Here is a 20,135-nt window from a genome sequence, read left to right on the forward strand (position 1 = left end):
GCTATGGCAGCTAAATCCCAGCTTTTAGTAGCACAATTGCTGAAAGTTAACATTCAATCACTTCTTGCGCTCTTATTAACCACTTGCCTACTGGGCAATTTTACCAACTTCATGCCCAGACCAATTTTCAGCTATCAGCGCTGTCACACTTTGAAGGACAATTGCGCGGTCATGCATCACTGTACCCATATGACATTTTTGTCATTTTGTTCACACAAATAGAGCTTTCTTTTGGTGGTATTTAATCACCACTGGGTTTTTAATTTTTTGCTAAATAAAACGAACAAATACCAAACATTAAAAAAAAAAAAAAAAAAACATTTTCATAGTTTGTTATAAAATTTTACAGACAGGTAATTTTTCCCCTTTACTGATGTGGTTATCCCTTTAGTAGATGTCCCTTTTACACAAGCTAGTTATCGGCACTGTCAGCGTGGGGAAAGGAATGCCAATAACCTCCTTGTGTTTACATCGCCATCAGCAGCGAGTGGACACAGCTGATCACGTGATAAAGAGCTGCTGATTGGCTCTTTACCACTATCTGTGGTCAGGAAGACATATGATGCCCTCCCAGAACTGGCCGCCCACGCTGTAGCTGTCATTCGGCTATAGCGTGGTTGGCAAGTGGTTAAAGCAGAACTATACTCACCTCCACTCCAGCGATGCAGTATCAAGGAGTTCCCTGCCAGCACTGACATCTTTGGCTGGTCATCTTCAGGCTTCTGATCGTCTGCTGTTATGGTTGGCCAGGCTGTGAGATGGATGCACGAGACTTCATCTTGGCAGGTGACAAAATGGTACACTGGGCTGCTCACAGCCCAGAGTATGGTGCAAACATTAGATTGTAAGCTCCTTGACTGTAGGGACTGATGTGACTGTACAATATATATGTAATGCGCTGCGTAGATTATTGGCGATATACAAGTACCTGTAGTAATTATAACTAAGAATACTTTAAGGGCTCTTTCACACGGGCGATCCGATCAGATCCGCCTGTCAGTTTTTTAGGCGGATCTAATCGGATCCTCCATGCAGCTCTATGGGGCAGCGGATGTCAGTGGAGACACCTCCGCTGACACCCGCTGCCATCTGTATCCGATCCTGTCCGTGAAATCTGGAAGGATGGAAACCCTATTTTTCCATCCGTTCAGTGATCGGATCGGATGAGAGTGGACAGGCGGTCCGCTCTCATCCGATCCCCCATAGAGGGCAGCGGGGGCTGAGACACCTCCCTCTCCGCTCTGCAAGCGGAGACGGAGCTGTCATCCGCCGGTTCAGCGGGGATCGCGGATCGATCCCCGCTGAGCAACACGGATCCGCCTACGGAGGCGGACCGTGTGAAAGAGGCCTTATTCAGAAGAGACATAGGTGTTGATTTACTAAAACTGTTGTGTGCAAAATCTGGTGCAGCTGCGCATACTAGCCAATCAGCTTTTAACTTCAGCTTGCTCAGTAAAGCGTTAACAATAACACCTGAAAGCTGATTGGTTTCTTTGCAGAACTGCACCAGATTTTGCACTCTCCAGTTTTTGTAAATCCCACCATATTATGTCTCTTCTGTATTTAAAGGTTGCCTGTTCCACTTTAATCCAGCTGTCACCTCATTTATGAAAAGTAACCAATCATATTTATTGGTAAAAGATATCTGCACATTAAAGATGTGCTTATCCTTTTTGAGCCTTTCCTCATATCTAAAGTAACCCACTTCCCTGTTTGCAGATGCATACTTGAGTGGACCTAATGTAATGTGCAGGTGCAATCAGGAGACAAGACTTGTGGCGTTGGATGTAAACAAACACGAGGCTGCAGCCCTTGGATAGAGGCAAGTATGCATCTGTGGAGGGGAAGGGTGGGTTACGTAGGATCAGCGCAAAGGGGCAAACAGGATGAATACAATTATCCTTTAGGGCTGGTTCAAATCAGAAAGTGATACAGGAAAGGTTTGTTCTGTGTGCGCTTCCCGCACCACACGTGAACGTGCTGCCCTTGTAATCTGTATGCTGATGACAATGTACTAATGGCAGATTGCAAACTCAGTGCGTTAGCGGGCATCAAATCGCATGATACCGCAGTACGGTTTGAAACAGTAGGGCTTACACTACTTTTTCTGTGGTCCCGTTTCTTTTGCAGCACATTCAAATGAATGAATGCAAGTCTGAATCGGACTACCAAATAATAAATCACAAGACACTTTACCCTGGTTGTGTATTACGATTAGTAAAAGTGCAATATTTTAAAAAAGTGGGAGTGGCTGAAATCCATCATTAGCCCCCAGAATAACAGAAATCATGATAATAGTAAGGAGCTAAGTACTGTAAGCCAGTCAGGCACTACCGCAGCCACCCCAACAGGTTTTCAGGTGCTAGAAGCTGAAGGGGAGGGCCTGAGCTGATTGTTAGTAAGCAGGCATGTGACACGTGACATTGTAATTCTGGAAGTGGAAATACTGAGGTTACTGAGGTGTGTGAATCATAAAACTGGCTAAATAGAATTACTGTCCAGGTCCCATTGGTGTTCTAAAATTGCTTACTCCAATTTCACTACATACACAAAGAAGCTGCAGCACTTTTGATAGAGCCTGCCTAATTTACTGGCTGGAATATGCCCAGCTTTTTCCAGCCCAGCCCTACTATTCATTGGATTTCAGTTCTTTCATTCATAGAAGCTCACCATCACATGTGGGCATTACCAAGTCAGTCTAGGAGCACCTGTCTAGAAGTGCCCACGCAACCAGCCTGACACCCACCCATCAAGGCATTTTGATATTTAAATAATTCCTTTCAGGAGCCCTCCACTTCTTACATTAGGGGCTGATGACTGTTAAAAGGAGCACTGAAGCAAAGTGCTGTGATGTTTTCAGGAAGCTATTCACAGCACCCTGCCGACCCCATACAGCCATGATTGCATAGAGAGGAACAGAGGGACAGTGATGTTGCCCATTGGGTCTAACATAAGATATGTAATAAAAACAGAAAGATTTTACCTAAACATTTTAATAGCATATTGATGCTGGAATTCAGGGAAGGCAGAATTAAAGTGTTCGTAAACCCTCTCATATACCCAGTGAAGTGACTGGCCTCAGGTGATACACAGAGATGAAACAAATCCTCCTACATATGTTTTATCTGGTTATCTACAGTCTTCTCTTTTCTACATCCGTTCAAAGTGCTGAAATATAAAGCGCGTCTGAGCTATTAGGAAAAAAAAAAGGGGATGAGAGCTGAAGTTACACTCTGGAGAGCCAATTGGATGGAAGGGACACACCCCCTCTATACAACTCACGGGAACAGAGCTGAGGCTGTCAATCAGCTGGTGCTCTCTCCCCTGTCACTTTTTTTGCTCTTGGTGTCAGGAGCGGCAGCAGCAGAGATAGACACTTAGTCCCGGTTCACACTTCTGCGATGCGGAAATGCTGCGAATATGTAGCGTGTTCCCGCATCGCATCCGCACCCCTGGCAGTTCACACTGCCATATGCGACACGCAGGGGGGGTCAATTAAAAGTTAACGACACCCCCAGTTGAGATCGCATCTCACAGTGAACCACCATGCGATCCGATTCTGCTGCGGATAAAAAAAAGGGTCCTGTGTGTGTTTAGTGCGATTGCGGTGCAAATTCAGCCATACAAACTGTATGACTGAAATTTGCACCGCACAGACATCGCATGTAATTTTAGGAGCAGTGCGCCCTGAATTACATGCGATCTCTGTGATCGCACTAATGTGAACCGGGACTAAGTGCTCTTAATTGAAACAAGCACACACACCATAGGGGTCTCCAAATTGCATCCTGTGGGCCGAATGTGGCCCTTCGCGTGCTTTTATCTGACCCTTTGGGCACTATCCCTTCCACTGACACCAACAATGGGGTACTGTTCCTCTCACTGACACCAGAGACGGGAAACAAATTCCCCAACTGACACCAATTATGGGGCACTATTCCTCTCACTGACACCAATGATGCTTTTAGTTTTACTCCCAGTGACCACAAAGCTTACACTAATATTTACTCCCACCAATACCAGGGAATTTTCTACTCCCACTGGCCACACTCCAGCCCCCCTAAGGTTTGAAGGGCAGTTAAAGAGGTTGTAAACCCATATTACTTTTTTTTTTTTTCAACCTGTAAGAGAAACACATAATGAGCTAGTATGCATCGCATACTAGCTCATTATGCAATACTTACCTTAGAACGAGCCCCCGTCGTGCCGCCCACTCACCTGGGATGCCGCCCACTCTTCCGGGATCTGATTGGCTGGAGCCGCGGTGACGTGACTCCCCCGCACGCGTGCGGGAGCCGACAGTCACGGCACGGGGCTCTGAAAAAACGGAACCAGCGTCCGTTCCTTCAGAGCGCATGCGCCAGTGACGTCACTGGCTGCATGCAAGGTGAATATCTCCTAAACGGTACATATTTAGGAGATATTTACACTACCTATAGGTAAGCCTTATCATAGGCTTACCTATATATAAAAGTGTCAGAGGAGGGTTTACTTCCTCTTTAACTGGCCCCTAGTTTGAAATGTTTGAAGACCCCTGCTATAGAGGGATATGCTTTGTTCATATTTCATGTCTGAGGTTTACAACCACTTTAAAATAAACAAAAACGTAATGCAGAAATGATATCGTTATAATAAAAGTATTAACATGATTAAATAAACTAGACCTTTCCTGTTTCATTTTAAGCTTTTCTTTTTTACTTGTGTCTACGGGATTTATCTGTCCCCCCCCCCCCCTGCATATTTCAAAGTACAGCACAGCCCTTTACAGAAGGAACCCAGTGCACATTGAAGAGAACAGGCCGATTTCATTTAGCTAAAGGCTACAACAAAAACCGTTGGCGGTGAATTATTAACTGAGCCTGTGAGTCAAGGTCATATCTAGAGGGGAAGTAGCAGTGATCACTCCTCCCTATGTAATACATTCGTCAGCACAGCCAGCACATGGAGGAAAGAAAACCCACACACAAAGCAGAATTGTACTTCCCTTTTTGGGTATGGAGGCCTCACATTCTGCACTTCAGCTTGTTCACTTCAGATAAGACTTGGAACTGCTTACAGGGTATATACAGACACGTGTCACTGTTCTATGAACTATGAAGGCTCCAAATCTCACATCTATGGCTGGATTGATTGGCAATTTACATCTTTAAAATAAAAAGCCTGTCCCCAGAAGTAAAACTCGTTCATAGGCCGCAGCCAAGTTTATCATTCATTTTTGGAGTAATGTAAATATTTCCTCATCCTGCCTGGCCTGTATGAAGGGCGAGGAATACTGTGGAGTAATAAAGGAGTTTACGGAGATTAAAGTTTTAGTTCTGTAAAGCTCATCGTTTTTTGTTTAGTACATTACTTCTGTAAATAAAGCAGTGTAAAATATATCCAGCTTATTTGTGATGGCAAACCGCCCACATTGTTCCCAAGTTGGCACTTATATAACAATAGAGAACTGACTGCCTGCTGACGTTTATTGAACAAGTTCATTTCAAGGCAATGCTAAAATAAATTGCTTTTATAATGCCTGCACTTACAATAAGGGCTTGTTCACACTATGTGCAGTTACCTGCATTTTCCCCTCATGGATAAACACAGGTAACTGCCATAACACATAGAAAAGAATAGTTTTCTATCCTTTTATACTTGTTCTCAATGTTTTGATAAATTATTGTGGACCTTATTCTTTGATGTCATTCTTTGCCTACAATTTGTGTCCTCTTTGGGAAAAAAAAACTTTGAATAAACAGAAAATAATAGTTTTCTGTCATGTTCATACCATGACATGGTGTTTCTCTGTATTCCAGACCTGTGCAATATTATGTATTATATTTGCATATCGCATCGTTCCTGGATGGCCCTGCATGTCACCATGTTGCTGCGCAGTGACAGGAATAAAGTGTCACTTTGTGCGCTTTCAATAAAGTTCACCCCAAATACCCCCCCAATGAAGAGAAATTTAATCCAAACTTGTTGGGGTTAACTGCTATTTATAACCGTTTGGGGGTGATGTTGGTATATTGTATCGGACCATGCTGGTCGTTTTATATCTATATGTGTTTTTAAAAGTACTGTTTTACAATTTTATATAGTTGTTTTTTGGATGCCAAAAATCCCATCCTCTTTCCACACATTATTCTAAATATGATATGCTTTCCTATTTACTAACGCTAGCAGTATGAGGATTAAAAATAATCAATCAGGGGCAGTGAAGTTCCATTTTATCCTCCTAACGCATATATGCGGCCTTTCGGCGTTTGGGCCTTAACGCCAAGTGGCCGCATATATGAGTACTTGAATGTAAATTGAGTTGAGCCGTGATTGCGCTCCCTGCACAGTTACCAGCGGCTAACAGAAAGCTCCTTATCTCTACTTGCGATCGGGAGCTTTCCGATCATGTGACCGCGGTGACAGCCAATCATGGCAGTCACATGATCTGAAACCCCACCTCCGAGCATCAGAAACCTCTTAAAGGGCCGGGAGGCGCTGGCGTTAAGGGGTTAACATCCATGGTGAAGTTATATCTAATGCTGGCCATACACTATACGAAAAATCGTTCAAACTCATTTTCGAAAAAGAAACACTCGGCCGTGAGAGCAGACGATCGTGCCATCATGTAATGACCGAATTTTGAATGATAAATCGTTCAATGGACATAAATGAATCAGTTTTTCGTCCATTTTGTCACATATGCCCAGTGCAAACAGTTTGGGCGAGAAACACATTAACCTTTCAATTTATCGTACATTCGGCAGAATTTCCCAAACTGTTCCTTCGATTTTTCAGCTCTGAAAAGTTAAAAACGATTTTTGCCCATTAACTGGACGAAAAACGAACGAACAGACCAAATGACAGATTTTCAAATGATTTTTCGGCTAGTGTATGGCCAGCATAAGTCCCCAGCACTGTGACGCTGGCCCCTTAAGCTGGCCTTCCACAGGTAAATTTTCATTTAATTTGGAACTATCTTTGAATCTGCTCATGGTTAATTGGGCCAAATCAATGATTTTTTGGCTGTAGTGCTGAAAAACAAATCGAAGAAGCAGGACAGAAAATTTCTCGAATGAACAAAAATCGAATTCTGGTTATACAAGCATACGTTTTATTTTTTGAGAAATGAGAACAAGATTTCCACATTCATGAAATACAGCGCAGATGAAGGAATCTCCCACTGTGGATACTGTATTTTGACAGCTCAGGGTTCTTTTTGGGCATTTTATCCCTCGATTATTAAATTGAAAAAAGAAGTTGGGCGGGAGGTGGCTGACAGGGCCGCCCCTACAGCAAATTTCCTGTTAAACCAGCCGAAATTAGTACAGTGTGTACCCAACCTAACCGTGTATATGTTTTTGGTTCAGGAAGTTCTAAAATGGAATGTTAAAAGCAAACAACTTTTTTTTAGTACTTTCAAATGACATTTGCCAAGTCTCTGATGGCATTATTAAATGTACCAATGAGATTTCTTCATACAAAAATCTACCAATGTATGGCCAAATTTAGTCACCATTACTCACAAAAAAAAAGAAAAGCCACATGTGACTGACATCCAGTCTTCCCGGAGGAGGCAGGTCAGCAATGTCACAGTCAGATGAATAATTTAGTATTTGTTTATGTCATGTTAACAGATACTGTAGTTCCACGATACCCAGACTGCACTGCTTATGATGTGTTATGACACGGTTAAGCTGTACAAACCCCATTTTGTTCAACGATTTTTGAAACACCATGTTTGGTATCTATCTGGGTAGTATTTGGATGACAAATGATCAACAACAGCTTTAGACTATGAAATTCAGGGGTCTGCGACATCTGGTTTGTAGCAATGAAATGCGCCTGTGTATTGGCGGGCATATCTTATATTAGAATATACAACCTGTACATTACAGGCTGGATTGCAAGCCTCTCTGCCTATCATCTGTGGCTTCAAAACCAATGTAAAATTCCATCCAGTTTCTGATAAACCAGCTAAATTTGATCAGTGGGTGGCCCTATCTTCACCCTCCTGCCCTCTATTCTTCGACCACAAAATCGAAAAAGCCAGACAGAAAATTGTCTGCCGAACATGTTTGGTTATTCTGACTGACTGGCAGGGGAGTTTGTTCATCTGCATTGCAGTGTGGATGGAGGAATCTGGCTGAACAAAAGAAAAAAATCTAATGGTATATGGACAGCTTTTGAGTCTCTCTGGGGTTGATTTACTAAGGCCTCTTTCACACGGTCCGCCTCCGTAGGTGGATCCGTGTTGCTCAGCGGGGATCGATCCGCGATCCCCGCTGAGCCGGCAGATGACAGCTCCGTCTCCGCTTGCAGAGCGGAGAGGGAGGTGTCTCAGCCCCCGCTGCCCTCTATGGGGGATCGGATGAGAGCGGACCGCCTGTCCGCTCTCATCCGATCCGATCACTGAACGGATGGAAAAATAGGGTTTCCATCCGTCCATATTTCACGGACAGGATCGGACACGGGTGGCAGCGGGTGTCAGCGGAGGTGTCTCCGCTGACATCCGCTGCCCCATAGAGCTGCATGGAGGATCCGATCGGATCCGCCTAAAAAACTGACAGGCGGATCTGATCGCCCGTGTGAAAGAGCCCTAAGGGTAAGTTGCTCCAGAGCTTAGTAAATGAGGTGAAGCTTCACATTCCAAAGATTACCAAATCACATGCGAGGGGAAAAAAAAAAAAAACTGCATTTTTGCTTGCACATGATTGAATGATGCAAGACAGCAGAGCTTCCCATCATTTACTAAGCTCTGGAGCAACTGCCCTTGCAAAGTGCACAGTCTATTTGCCTTTAGTAAATCAACCCCAATCAGTCACTGATTCCTAAAAATCTTGCATAGAGTGACTTTCAAACACCTAATCTGCATCCTGGCTCAGTAACTTGAAAAGTAATGAAGCCATAGACTGCCAGTCAACTAGCATTTTCAGAAGAAGAATTATACACTTATTTTTTTTCCTTTTCATTTTAGATTAAGTATGGAAAGGTTAAAACCTCTCTTACAATATTTTTTTGCTGCCCAGGTGGGGAGATTTTCATTCACTCTCTGTCCTGGAGACACTACCAGAAATAAGAGAAAATCCCATCAAAGTAATGGGAATTCCATTCAAAGTTGCCCCCAGAACATTTGTCCCAATTCTATGATTCAAAAGCGGAACTTCAGGCAAAAGGGGAACTGCCGCTCTTCGCTCTCCCCCTTTACATGTCGCAGTTTATTCTTTTTTTGGGGGCAGTAGGTTCCCATCCCCTGCAGCCTACTGGGACACATTACAGACCCCAGAAGACTGCAGAACCAATCACAAAGAGCGCTGTGGCTTGCGCATGTGCAGCTGGAAGCCAGCTGTGAAGATGCAAGGCTTAACTGCCGGTTTCCCTTAATAAAGAGGTCAGCATCGGCACCCAAAGCCGATTGAAGAATCGCCTTTGGGTGGGGATAGCGCTGGATCCAGTGGCAGGTAAGTGTCCTTATATTAAAAGTCAGCACCTACAGTATTTGTAGCTGCTGACTTTTAATTTTTTGAGGAGAGGCAAGCTCCTTTTTAACCTCACCTCTTGCTCTGGTGACAACTGTAAAAGTTTGGATTTCCCCTCATTTGCAGTCTTGAGCCAGCCATACACGGTTCGAATCTTGGCCGGTTTAGCAGGAACCAGTCGAGATTCGAAAGGTTAATGGGCAGGCTGAATGTACCAAGCTGATCAATCAACTTGGGTACAACCAGCCTGCCGGATTCGCTTGCGATTATCTCCAACTGCTGCTATAGCTGCTAGAAATAATCACCGTCCCAACAGGCGCAGACAATTGCTCGGCACGAGATATTCCCCGTCAGCAGAGAATCATGCAAATTTCTTCCCTGCAACCGAAAGAAATTTGCATTGTGTATGAGCGCCTTGGTAACATTGGTCAGCAGTAAAAATAGAGATGATCTCTCTAGTGTCGACATCAGCAAAAGAAAAAAAAAAACCACAGAGGGTCTATCCTTCCTTACTCCATCTAAAACCAAAAAAAAAAAAAAAAATTTGCCTTTACATACTGAACACTTTAAGAAGAGATGGTTAGCTTCGCATGTTGTCAAACTACATATCCTAGCATGCTCTACGGTGTACAGAAACGTCTTTAAAAATACATGAAAGGTATTGTTATATGCTGGAAACATTAGCAGCAAAATGGGTAAGGTATGTGGAGATTGCTGTAACTCGATGCTTCTGTCTAATCCCATTGGTCATTATCAGTAATTACTATTATTTTACAGGAGAAGATAACATTTCAGCTTCATTTGATCAGTTACTGTGGCCTAGAGGCTTCAGTACAACAATGAGAAGGACTATACTTGTTTATATATGAGAATTTAGATAGAGACAACTGTTGATGAGGTTGTATAGAGGTGCTACAACCTTACACAAATACATGTATTTAAACATTAACCCCCCTTTTTTTTACAAGAACTACAGGAGCTGATGTACAGACTTATATTACTGTCCACTCCTGCAGGTTTCAAATGTTTCCTTTCTTGCATTTTTACCCCGGTCTCCCTTAAGTTTTTCCCTATTTCGGATATAAGGGGGGCTCCTTACCTGGCAGGGTCCTATGGAGCCACCCCTTCCAGTGCACTCCCTGCAACACTGATAAGCAGAAAGATGATCCGCACACCGGTAGTTGCTCCTAAAAAAATCTTCATCTTTATTCAGGAACCACAGTACACAACTGCTGATAAGATCAGGTGATGCGTTTGAGCCTATAAGGCCTTAGTCATAACTCACATAGGCAGCCTGAAAGATAACACACAAAAGACTCGCCTCTACTCTTCCTCCAAGCTGTCAATAACTTTTCTCAGAGCAGGAGCAGAGACCAGTCTTTTTTTGTAATGTCTTCTAAAGCTGCCTGTGCAGTCCTCACATCTTCCCAATTTTATAAATGTTGGATTACACATGTATGCTTGAGCAAAGAATGATGGAATGTTTGATCAGGTGACAGGGAAGGATGGTATGAGTGGCGGTTCCCTGAATGGAACTTTGTGAAAGAAATGCACAGGAGTGCAAAATATAAAGTGTTTCTGAAAACTGCTGAGCAGAACTGATTGTTGCCCTGTGCTATGGCAACCTATACCAACATTTTTCCTTTTTTTCTTTTATCACTTGTTGACCACTCAGTAAATATCGTGCGAACGGCCAGCAAGTTCAGGCACAATCACATATCTTTGTTTGTTGGAAGCTCCTTGCGAGTTCAGAGGTGCACATGCGCACGCCCTCTGCTGAACCAGGCGGCTGTGACTGGACACAGCACGAGTTTGGCAGCTGATTTCAGCCAACTATTTTGAGGTCAGCTGATCAGCTATGGCCAACCACACACAGTTCTGTGTTTACAAAAACAAAGAACTCTGTGCACGGAGAACAGGGATCTGGTTGTTTCTTCTCCCTGAGTGCCGGTTCACATTTGTGCAGCTTGCGAGATCGCATGTAATTCGGAGCGCACTGCTCCTTCATTACATGCGATCTCATGTGCGGATGCGAATTCAGCCATACAGTTTGTATGGCTGATTTTGCACTGTATCCGCACCAAAGACGCACATGAGGCCTTTTTTCAGATGCATCAGAATCGGATCGCACAGTGGTTCACACTTGTGTGATCCGATTCTGTGCGAACTGTCAGATCGCACTGCGATATGCGATCAAACTGGGGGTGTGGTTAACATTTAATTCACACCCCATGCGTATCACATATGGCAGTGTGAACTGCCAGATGTGTGGATGCAATGCGGGAACAGGCTGCATATTCGCAGCCTTCCCGCATCGCACAAGTGTGAACCGGCACTGAAAACCAGGGAGAAAAAACAGCCAGATAGTAAAAGAAAAGCAACATGCATTACACATTGTTAGACAAATCCGTTAACCCCTTGATTGTCCCTAGATGTTAACCCCTTCCCAGTCAGTGTCATTAGTACAGTGTCAGCAACATACAGTATTATCACTGATGACTGTATTAGTGTCAATAGCAATGTCAGTGACCCTCTCAGATGGTGTCTATTAGCTCCGGATTGCCTGCCACGATATCACAGTCCTACTATAGGTTGCTGATAGATATACCATAATTTGTAGAAGCTACAACTTCACACAAACCAATTAATATACACTTTTTTTTTTTACCCAAGACATGTAGCAGAATACGTTCTGGCCTCAATTTAGATTATATTATATATATATATATAAACAACCCAGTGGTGATCAAATACTACCAAATGAAAACTCTATTTGTGTGAAAAAAAATTATAGAAATGTAATTTGCATACAGTGCAATTGCCTTTTAAAGTAGCGCAGTGCTGAATAGCAAGACATGCCCTGGTTATGAAGGGGGTAAAACCTTCCAGTGGTCAAGTGGTTAAAGATGACCTTTTTTTTACTTTTTTTTTTAAATAAGTAATGGATGATGAATAGCAGTCTTGCTGTAATTTTTTTTAAATAAAAACAAACTGCTAACTGGATACTCTTGATAACGCTATTTTAAAAGGTTTAGCACACATACAGTCAAACACATTTACCAAATAACAGTTTTCTTGATTCCTCCCTACTGTACATGCAGAGTGGAGCTAGAAATCCTCTGGAGATCTGTCAGCTTCCAGTCTCTCAATTAGCTTGACCCAGGCATCCAAGCCGATAATCAACACGATCAGCTAATTGGTGGGAATGCTGTTATCTACAGCTTGCAGCACAGTATATAGCTGCCAGCCACTGTGACTACAGACAAAAATATACAATGGTATCAGTTGCAGCACTAGAGCATCATGACATTGGGTCAGACATGAAATGAACTACGCACAATGCCATTCATAACAGGCTCAATTCACAAAGCTTTAACACAAGGATAAGGATCTTTATTTTAGCCAATGCGATATTAAAGTGGAACTTAACCCCCCCTCAGTTTTGTTTTTCAATTCCCTTTGGTTTTGTAGGGTCGTGCTTGATAAACACACTCAGCAAATCCAGCAGTGCTCTGTAGTGATCTGCTGCTCAGCGGCTGCACACTTTGCCCCAAAACTCCTTCTTAGACCGGCTAGAGACAGAGCATTCTTTTTTTACCCATGCAACCATGGCCATCGATTATTGCTAGTGGCTTTAACAGCTGCTATCAATAATCGCATGTAAAATCCGGCAGGCTGGTTGTACCTAAGTTGAACAATCGATATATTCAGCCTGCCAATACATGGTTCGAATCATCTATGGCTGGGCTTTACTCCCTGGCATCATCGGGAGCTAGCTATCTGTTCCTGCAGCTGTCATCCTGATGGTGAGCATGCACTGCAGTATGTCATTGGGGCCTGGCTGCAAGGACCAGGATGAGATAGTTGGCTCCCGATGGACACAAAGGCTCCTGAGATACATGACGCAAGTATCCCTAGAGGCTGTGAGCAGCTATGTCATTCCCACCTAGGTGAAAAATCCAGGAGGGGAGGAGGGCAACACACACACACACACACATTAAAGCAGGTCTTTACTCCACGCCTACTTTCTTTAATGATAATGATTCCCATATTCTTTCATGCAATTGCAAAAAAAATAATAATAATATAATGCAGCATTACCTGGTGGCGCTACACGATCTTGATACTTTGGTTCATAGATACTGATGGTTAACAGAAGCACCTGAATGGTCCCAATAAATATACCAGCTAAACACCCATAGAAGACCAAATAGAATAGTAGGATTTTAACTGCAAAATAAAAAAACATAAAAAAAGTTATTAATACCTTTATACATCAAATAAGCCAAGTTAATGTTAGAATCAGTGTCAGTGTATATATATATATATATATATATATATATATATATAAAATATATGTTAAACTAATAACTTAGACCTCTATTTAATAATACCCTATAACAACCAGAGTTAAATGTATGCTGGTGCATTATGATTGCCTATCCTCTACCCACTAATGACACTATAACCCTATAGTCTTGAAAAGTCACTATAGCTACCCATACACCAGTAAAATTTAATTCTAAATTCTAAAACGAAATGTCAGAGCATTCGATCTGGTCATTGAATAAACCAATTTAATCCAAAGGCCCTTTAATTCAGCTGGGAATCCATTCAAAACAGCAGGTCTGGATGAAATGTTAAGAGGTTGTAAACCTCTGAAATGAAAAATGAACAAATCATATCCCTTTATAGCACGGGTCTCCAAACTTTCCAAACAAAGGGCTAGTTTACTGTTCTTCAGACTTTAGACCAGGGATTCTCAAACGACAGCCCTCCAGCTGTTGCAGAACTACACATCCCATGAGGCATTGGAAAACTCTGATATTCACAGACATGACTAGGCATGATGGGAATTGTAGTTCCTGAACTGGAGGGCCAAAGTTTGAAGACCCCTGCTTTAGGGGAGGGATGGACAGTGGCCATCAGGAGTAGAAAAATGCATCAGTTGGAGTAAACAATGACCCATCTTTGGTGTCAGTGACAGGAATTGTGCCCCATTTTTTGTGTCATTGCCAAGAATTGGGCTCCATTGTTTGTTTTATTGTTAGGAAGTGTGCCCCATCATTGGTGTGATTGGGCCCCATTGTTGGTGTCAGTGGCAGGAACTGTGCCCCATCGTTGGTGTCATTGGGCCCCATTGTTGATGTCAGTCGCAGGAAGTGTGCCCCATCATTGGTGTCATTGGGCCCCATTGTTGATGTCAGTCGCAGGAAGTGTGCCCCATCATTGGTGTCATTGGGCCCCGTTGTTGGTGTCAATGGCAGGAACTGTGCCCCATCATTGGTGTTATAGGGCCCCATTGTTGGGGTCAGAGGCAGCAAGTGTGCCCCATCGTTGGTGTCATTGGGCCCCATTGTTGGGGTCAGAGGCAGCAAGTGTGCCCAATCGTTGGTGTCATTGGGCCCCATTGTTGATGTCAGTGGCAGGAAGTGTGCCCCATCATTGGTGTCATTGGGCCCCATTGTTGATGTCAGTCACAGGAATTGTGCCCCATCATTGGTGTCATTGGGTCCCATTGTTGATGTCAGTCGCAGAAAGTGTGCCTCATCATTGCTGTCATTGGGCCCCATTGTTGATGTCAGTCGCAGGAAGTGTGCCCCATCATTGGTGTCATTGGGCCCCATTGTTGATGTCAGTCACAGGAATTGTGCCCCATCATTGGTGTCATTGGGCCCCATTGTTGATGTCAGTCGCAGGAATTGTGCCCCATCATTGGTGTCATTGGGTCCCATTGTTGATGTCAGTCGCAGAAAGTGTGCCCCATCATTGCTGTCATTGGGCCCCATTGTTGATGTCAGTCGCAGGAAGTGTGCCCCATCATTGGTGTCATTGGGCCCCATTGTTGATGTCAGTCGCAGGAAGTGTGCCCCATCATTGGTGTCATTGGGCCCCATTGTTGATGTCAGTCGCAGAAAGTGTGCCCTGTCATTAGTGTCAATAGGTTCCAATGTTGGGATCATGTGAAGGAACTGTGACGTTCATTGGTGTCAGTAATTGAAATAGTGCCCGAGGGGAAGGATAAAAGCAAGCAAAGGTCCACATCTAGCCCCCAGGTTGCAGTTTGGAGACCAGTGCTTTATAGTGTGTACTAGCCTCAATCCAAAGCTCAGTGCGATTTCTGTGTTAACCACATGTATCTTTTATACATAGAGCACGTGCAATTCAATGTTTCCTGAAGAAATCAGTTAAAATGCTCGTTTAGATAAGAAAAATGAGAAACATTTCCATCCTGCTCCTTTGAATTTTCTTATCACAGCTGCCTGGACCCCACTAACCATAAAAAAAAAAAAAATTTTTGAATGTTTTACTGGTGTATGGCCAGCTATTATCTCACAGCAGTTTACAGCAAATACAATTGATTACACGTTTGTTAGGGCAATTTCAGCGAGAAAAGACTAACTTGTGACGTAACTGATCTGGTACTTAACACGTTTCCAGATTTACTTTGCATGTGGAAAGCGAGAAGTATCTAAAGAGCATTGTTAATTAAAAAGCCCCATGCGGAACGATAAGCCTAGTTACACAAAGGCCTAGCCACCCTTTACTTTTACTAGTGTCAGGAAGAGGCATGTTCATAGTTAAAGCTGGTATCCAGGCAGCACTGAGCAAGTGTCAATGACGTCAGGGAGATTTGGAAATTTTTTCCACAGCTCAGCCCATAGCAGAGAAGAAAAGCAGCGTTGCTGCTAAGCAAACATGCTGCTTGTGATCTCGCCCGGGCTTCAGGCTGTCATTGTATTTTCACGCGGGCCCTGTTTTGCATATGGAAACACCGTCATCTGCAAGCCACATACATGTCATTGGACACAATAAAAACAAGAAATCTGTTGAAGCGCATACCGCACATTACACAGAATGATAAGATAGTCTAGTTTTAGGCAACCAGGAACACTTTGCCGAGGATGTGCACCACAGCCACATCTGTTCAGCCTCAATTATAGTCAATTAACGTAGCCGAGGCCAGAGCACTCAGATGCTACCTCAGGGACAACAATATTCAGTACGTGTATCACTGGCAGTCTGTGGAAAATATCACTTCACCTTGCATTATCTAGTACCTGTACTTCAAATTACACAAATTCCATATATACAATTAGCATTAGGCCCCTATTTAAACCAGAGTGTTTTATTGTATGATTCCCAGAGCACAACAACACTCAAATGAATGAAGGCCATTATTGTTAAGGGGCCTGTTCACACCTGAGCATTGTGTCACTTGTGGTGTGAAGCGTGAAAACCTACAGGAGCCCCTTAGACTTAGCATGTTTACGTGTGTTTATCAGGCGCTTCCATTTAAGTCTAGGGGCTAAGAACGTACAATTCTGTTCCTGTACTATAAGTCATACATACAAAGATGCCTATTAATCACCTGACTATGCTCACGCAAAGTGGGAACAAGGGCTTAAGCTGGTAGAAAAGTCACTTTGCCAGTAGATTGGTCCATGCCATACTGTACTATACCATAGGTGTAAGTAACACAGACAGTACACGCCAACATACATTTCACACCTTGACTAGTTGACAGCTTTTTGTTCCACATACAACCATGTCACCAGGTAGTGCATAGAATCAGATTTATAATATATATATACATACATGCAATCAATGCCAAAGGGCACAAATTCATTTTCCTAAATAAAGAAATCTGAAGTGCAGAAAAAAAACAGGAGGATAATAACCTTAATATTAACCTACACCAGCCATTCTAAACCAGGGTTCTAATAAACGATGGGGTTCCTTGCCCTGTGACTGATTGATGTCCCTTCGGATGGTGCTGCATAAGGTGAACATTCTAAATACCACAAGGGGGGCATTCATCCCACTAGCCATCAATGTAAGGTGGTTATTCTTTCTGTTGACCATCAATACAAGGGGCCATTATGGCTACCTATCACCTATCTAACGGGGCATTCTTCCCACTGCCTGCCAATGGGAGAGGGGCATTCTTCCTACTGACCGCCAATAGGAGAAGGGCATTCTTCCCATTAACCGCCAATAGGAGAAGGGCATTCTTCCCATTGACCGCCAATAGGAGAAGGGCATTCTTCCCATTGACCGCCAACGGGAGAGGGGCATTTTTCCCATTGACCGCCAACGGGAGAGGGGCATTCTTCCCATTGACCGCCAACGGGAGAGGGGCATTCTTCCCACTGACCGCCAACGGGAGAGGGGCATTCTTCCCATTGACCGCCAACGGGAGAGGGGCATTCTTCCCATTGACCGCCAACGGGAGAGGGGCATTCTTCCCATTGACCGCCAACGGGAGAGGGGCATTCTTCCCATTGACCGCCAACGGGAGAGGGGCATTCTTCCCATTGACCGCCAACGGGAGAGGGGCATTCTTCCCATTGACCGCCAACGGGAGAGGGGCATTCTTCCCATTGACCGCCAACGGGAGAGGGGCATTCTTCTCACTGACCGCCAACGGGAGAGGGGCATTCTTCTCACTGACCGCCAATGGGAGAGGGGCATTCTTTTCACTAACCTCCACTAAAAGAAGGGCATTATTTTCACTAACCACCACTGAAAGGAGGACATTCTTTTCACTGACCACCACTGAAAGGAGGACATTCCTTTCACTGACCACCATTGAAAGAAGGGCATTCTTTTCACTGACCACCACTGAAAGAAGGGCATTCTTTTCACTGACCACCACTGAAAGAAGGGCATTCACATCCCACTGACCACCACTGAAAGAAGGGCATTCATCCCACTGACCACCACTGAAAGAAGGGCATTAATCCCACTGACCATCACTGAAAGAAGGGCATTCTTCCTACTGACCATCACTGAAAGAAGGGCATTCTTCCCACTGAAAGAAGAAGGGCATTAATCCCACTGACCACCACTGAAAGAATGGCATTAATTCCACTGACCACCACTGAAAGAAGGGCATTCTTCCCACTGATCACCACTGTAAGAGGGGCATTTTTCCCACTAACCACTGGATTTTTCTAATGGCCTTCATATGACTAATCCTATTGGGGGTTCCCTGAGAACTGAATTTTATTTCTAGGGTTCTTCTGAGGTAGAGAAAAATAAAAAACACTGAAGGCTGCTCCCTACTCTAAGAACAGAAACTGCTAAAAGCACAGGAAGACCAATGTCCTTGTGGTGCCCATCAAGGTGATGCTCGGCCTCCCCGACATTGTACAGCACGTTGTAAAAGCGCATATTTCACAAGGGCTTCATTTCCACCTATTAAGTAGAACTAATCCTTGGTATGATTTTTTTTTTAATGTGGTTTCCATAACGACCAAAGATCATCAATTATGAATGATTTAACAAAGAGAGAGAGAAAGGCAAAATCTGTAGGAGGCTCTCAGAATACTTTCGACATGCCTGCTCTATTGTGCACCTTCCAGGCCTACACTCAGGTTACAGCCGGTTGCTAGGATACGACCTCTGGAGGGACCTGCTCCTTTCTGACAGTCATCCCCTGCCTCCGGCTAGGTCTAGCCCAGGCGCTGGATCACCTTCTCTGGTGCTGCTGCCAATCCCCAATCTACATGTACCACATGCCCAGCTTGCATCCACATCCTGCAGCTCCCATCTCTAACCTGTCACCTTGACTAACCTTGAGCAGTGATGCAGAATTAACTCCTCTGGGGGTGACTCATCAAACGGCCAAACCTCCACAAAGGTCGAGGGTTAGATCAATGCCAGCTTTGGGTCCCTCCCTCCTCTGGTGGGCTCCCCTCTGCGGATTTTCCATGGCAGACTGCAATCATCCCCCCCCCCACCTTTTTTTTTATGTGTAGTGGGTGATGATGATGATGGCACACACAGGATTCTCCCCTCCTCTCAGCCCTAATAGATAGCCTACATGGTCGTCCTTCACAATGACCTCCCCCCCCCCCAAAAAAAAAAAAAAAAACAGGATGTCTGATCTGACAGTAGAAAGGTGTTCCCGAGCAGATCATTGACTGGCACAGGATGCCCAAGAGACATGTCCGTGTCACCTTGTACCCCCCGATCGCCCCTCTGCTATACCACCCCCAACCCCAGGGGTGATTCTGATGATACTTACACCAGCTGCCACCTGTTCTACCCAGGAACTCCTTCTTCTCCGGGTTCCAGATGAATTTCTTCCAGCCACCATCGCTCTCCTTTGCTTTATCCCTGGCCATGCTGCTTCTTCTTTCTTTCTTTAACTTGATTTCTTCTTATTGTGCTTTGTAGATTGCTCAGATGTCCCTCCCTTGTGCAGATCGGAAAAAAAAAAAAAAAAGTTGTGCTGCTTCCTGGTTACGAGGGCTAGAAAGCTTTAAGGTGATCAGGGTTGGCAATGCTGGTGACGATCACATAGGAAGAAGGCGTAGGGAAAGGGGGCAGCTGTTACAATGACAGGCGCTGCCGGCGAGAAGCACAGGGAAAAACTTGGACCCGGCGAGATCTTCTGTTTTCTCCCCCCTCTTAATATATCTACCTTGTGTAGAAGAGGGGCGGGATCAGCTGTGGAGGGGGCCCAATAGGAGCAAAGGCGGGGTGGGGAGTGGAGGAGGGGCTTGGGAACTGCAGATTCAAGGACGGAGGGGAAGTGTCTGGCCACGCTTCCCTTTATCATACAGTAAAAAAAAAAACTACAAGGTGGTGGTACAAAGTACAAAATGGTGCAGATGTGGTGTGTGAGGGAGAAGGGGGACTCCGTAGGGAGAGGGGGGACACCCACTG

At 44.2% G+C, this 20,135-nt stretch overlaps 1 protein-coding gene across 1 annotated transcript in view; it reads right to left on the reverse strand.

Annotated features, from left to right (window-relative positions):
- Nucleotides 1-19,882, reverse strand: part of ATP1B1 (ATPase Na+/K+ transporting subunit beta 1) — a 34,555-nt gene extending 14,673 nt beyond the window's left edge. Inside the window, exons 1-2 of the mRNA XM_082244479.1 lie at nt 19,492-19,882; nt 13,560-13,688 (exon numbers count right to left, since the gene is read on the reverse strand). Coding sequence (XP_082100605.1) covers nt 13,560-13,688; nt 19,492-19,591 — 229 coding nt within the window. The 5' untranslated portion in view covers nt 19,592-19,882. The remainder of the gene's footprint in view (nt 1-13,559; nt 13,689-19,491) is intronic.
- Nucleotides 19,883-20,135: the final 253 nt, after the last annotated feature.

Source organism: Pelophylax lessonae, assembly GCF_965119305.1.
Source record: "Pelophylax lessonae genome assembly, chromosome: 2".
Classification (NCBI taxonomy): domain Eukaryota; kingdom Metazoa; phylum Chordata; class Amphibia; order Anura; family Ranidae; genus Pelophylax; species Pelophylax lessonae.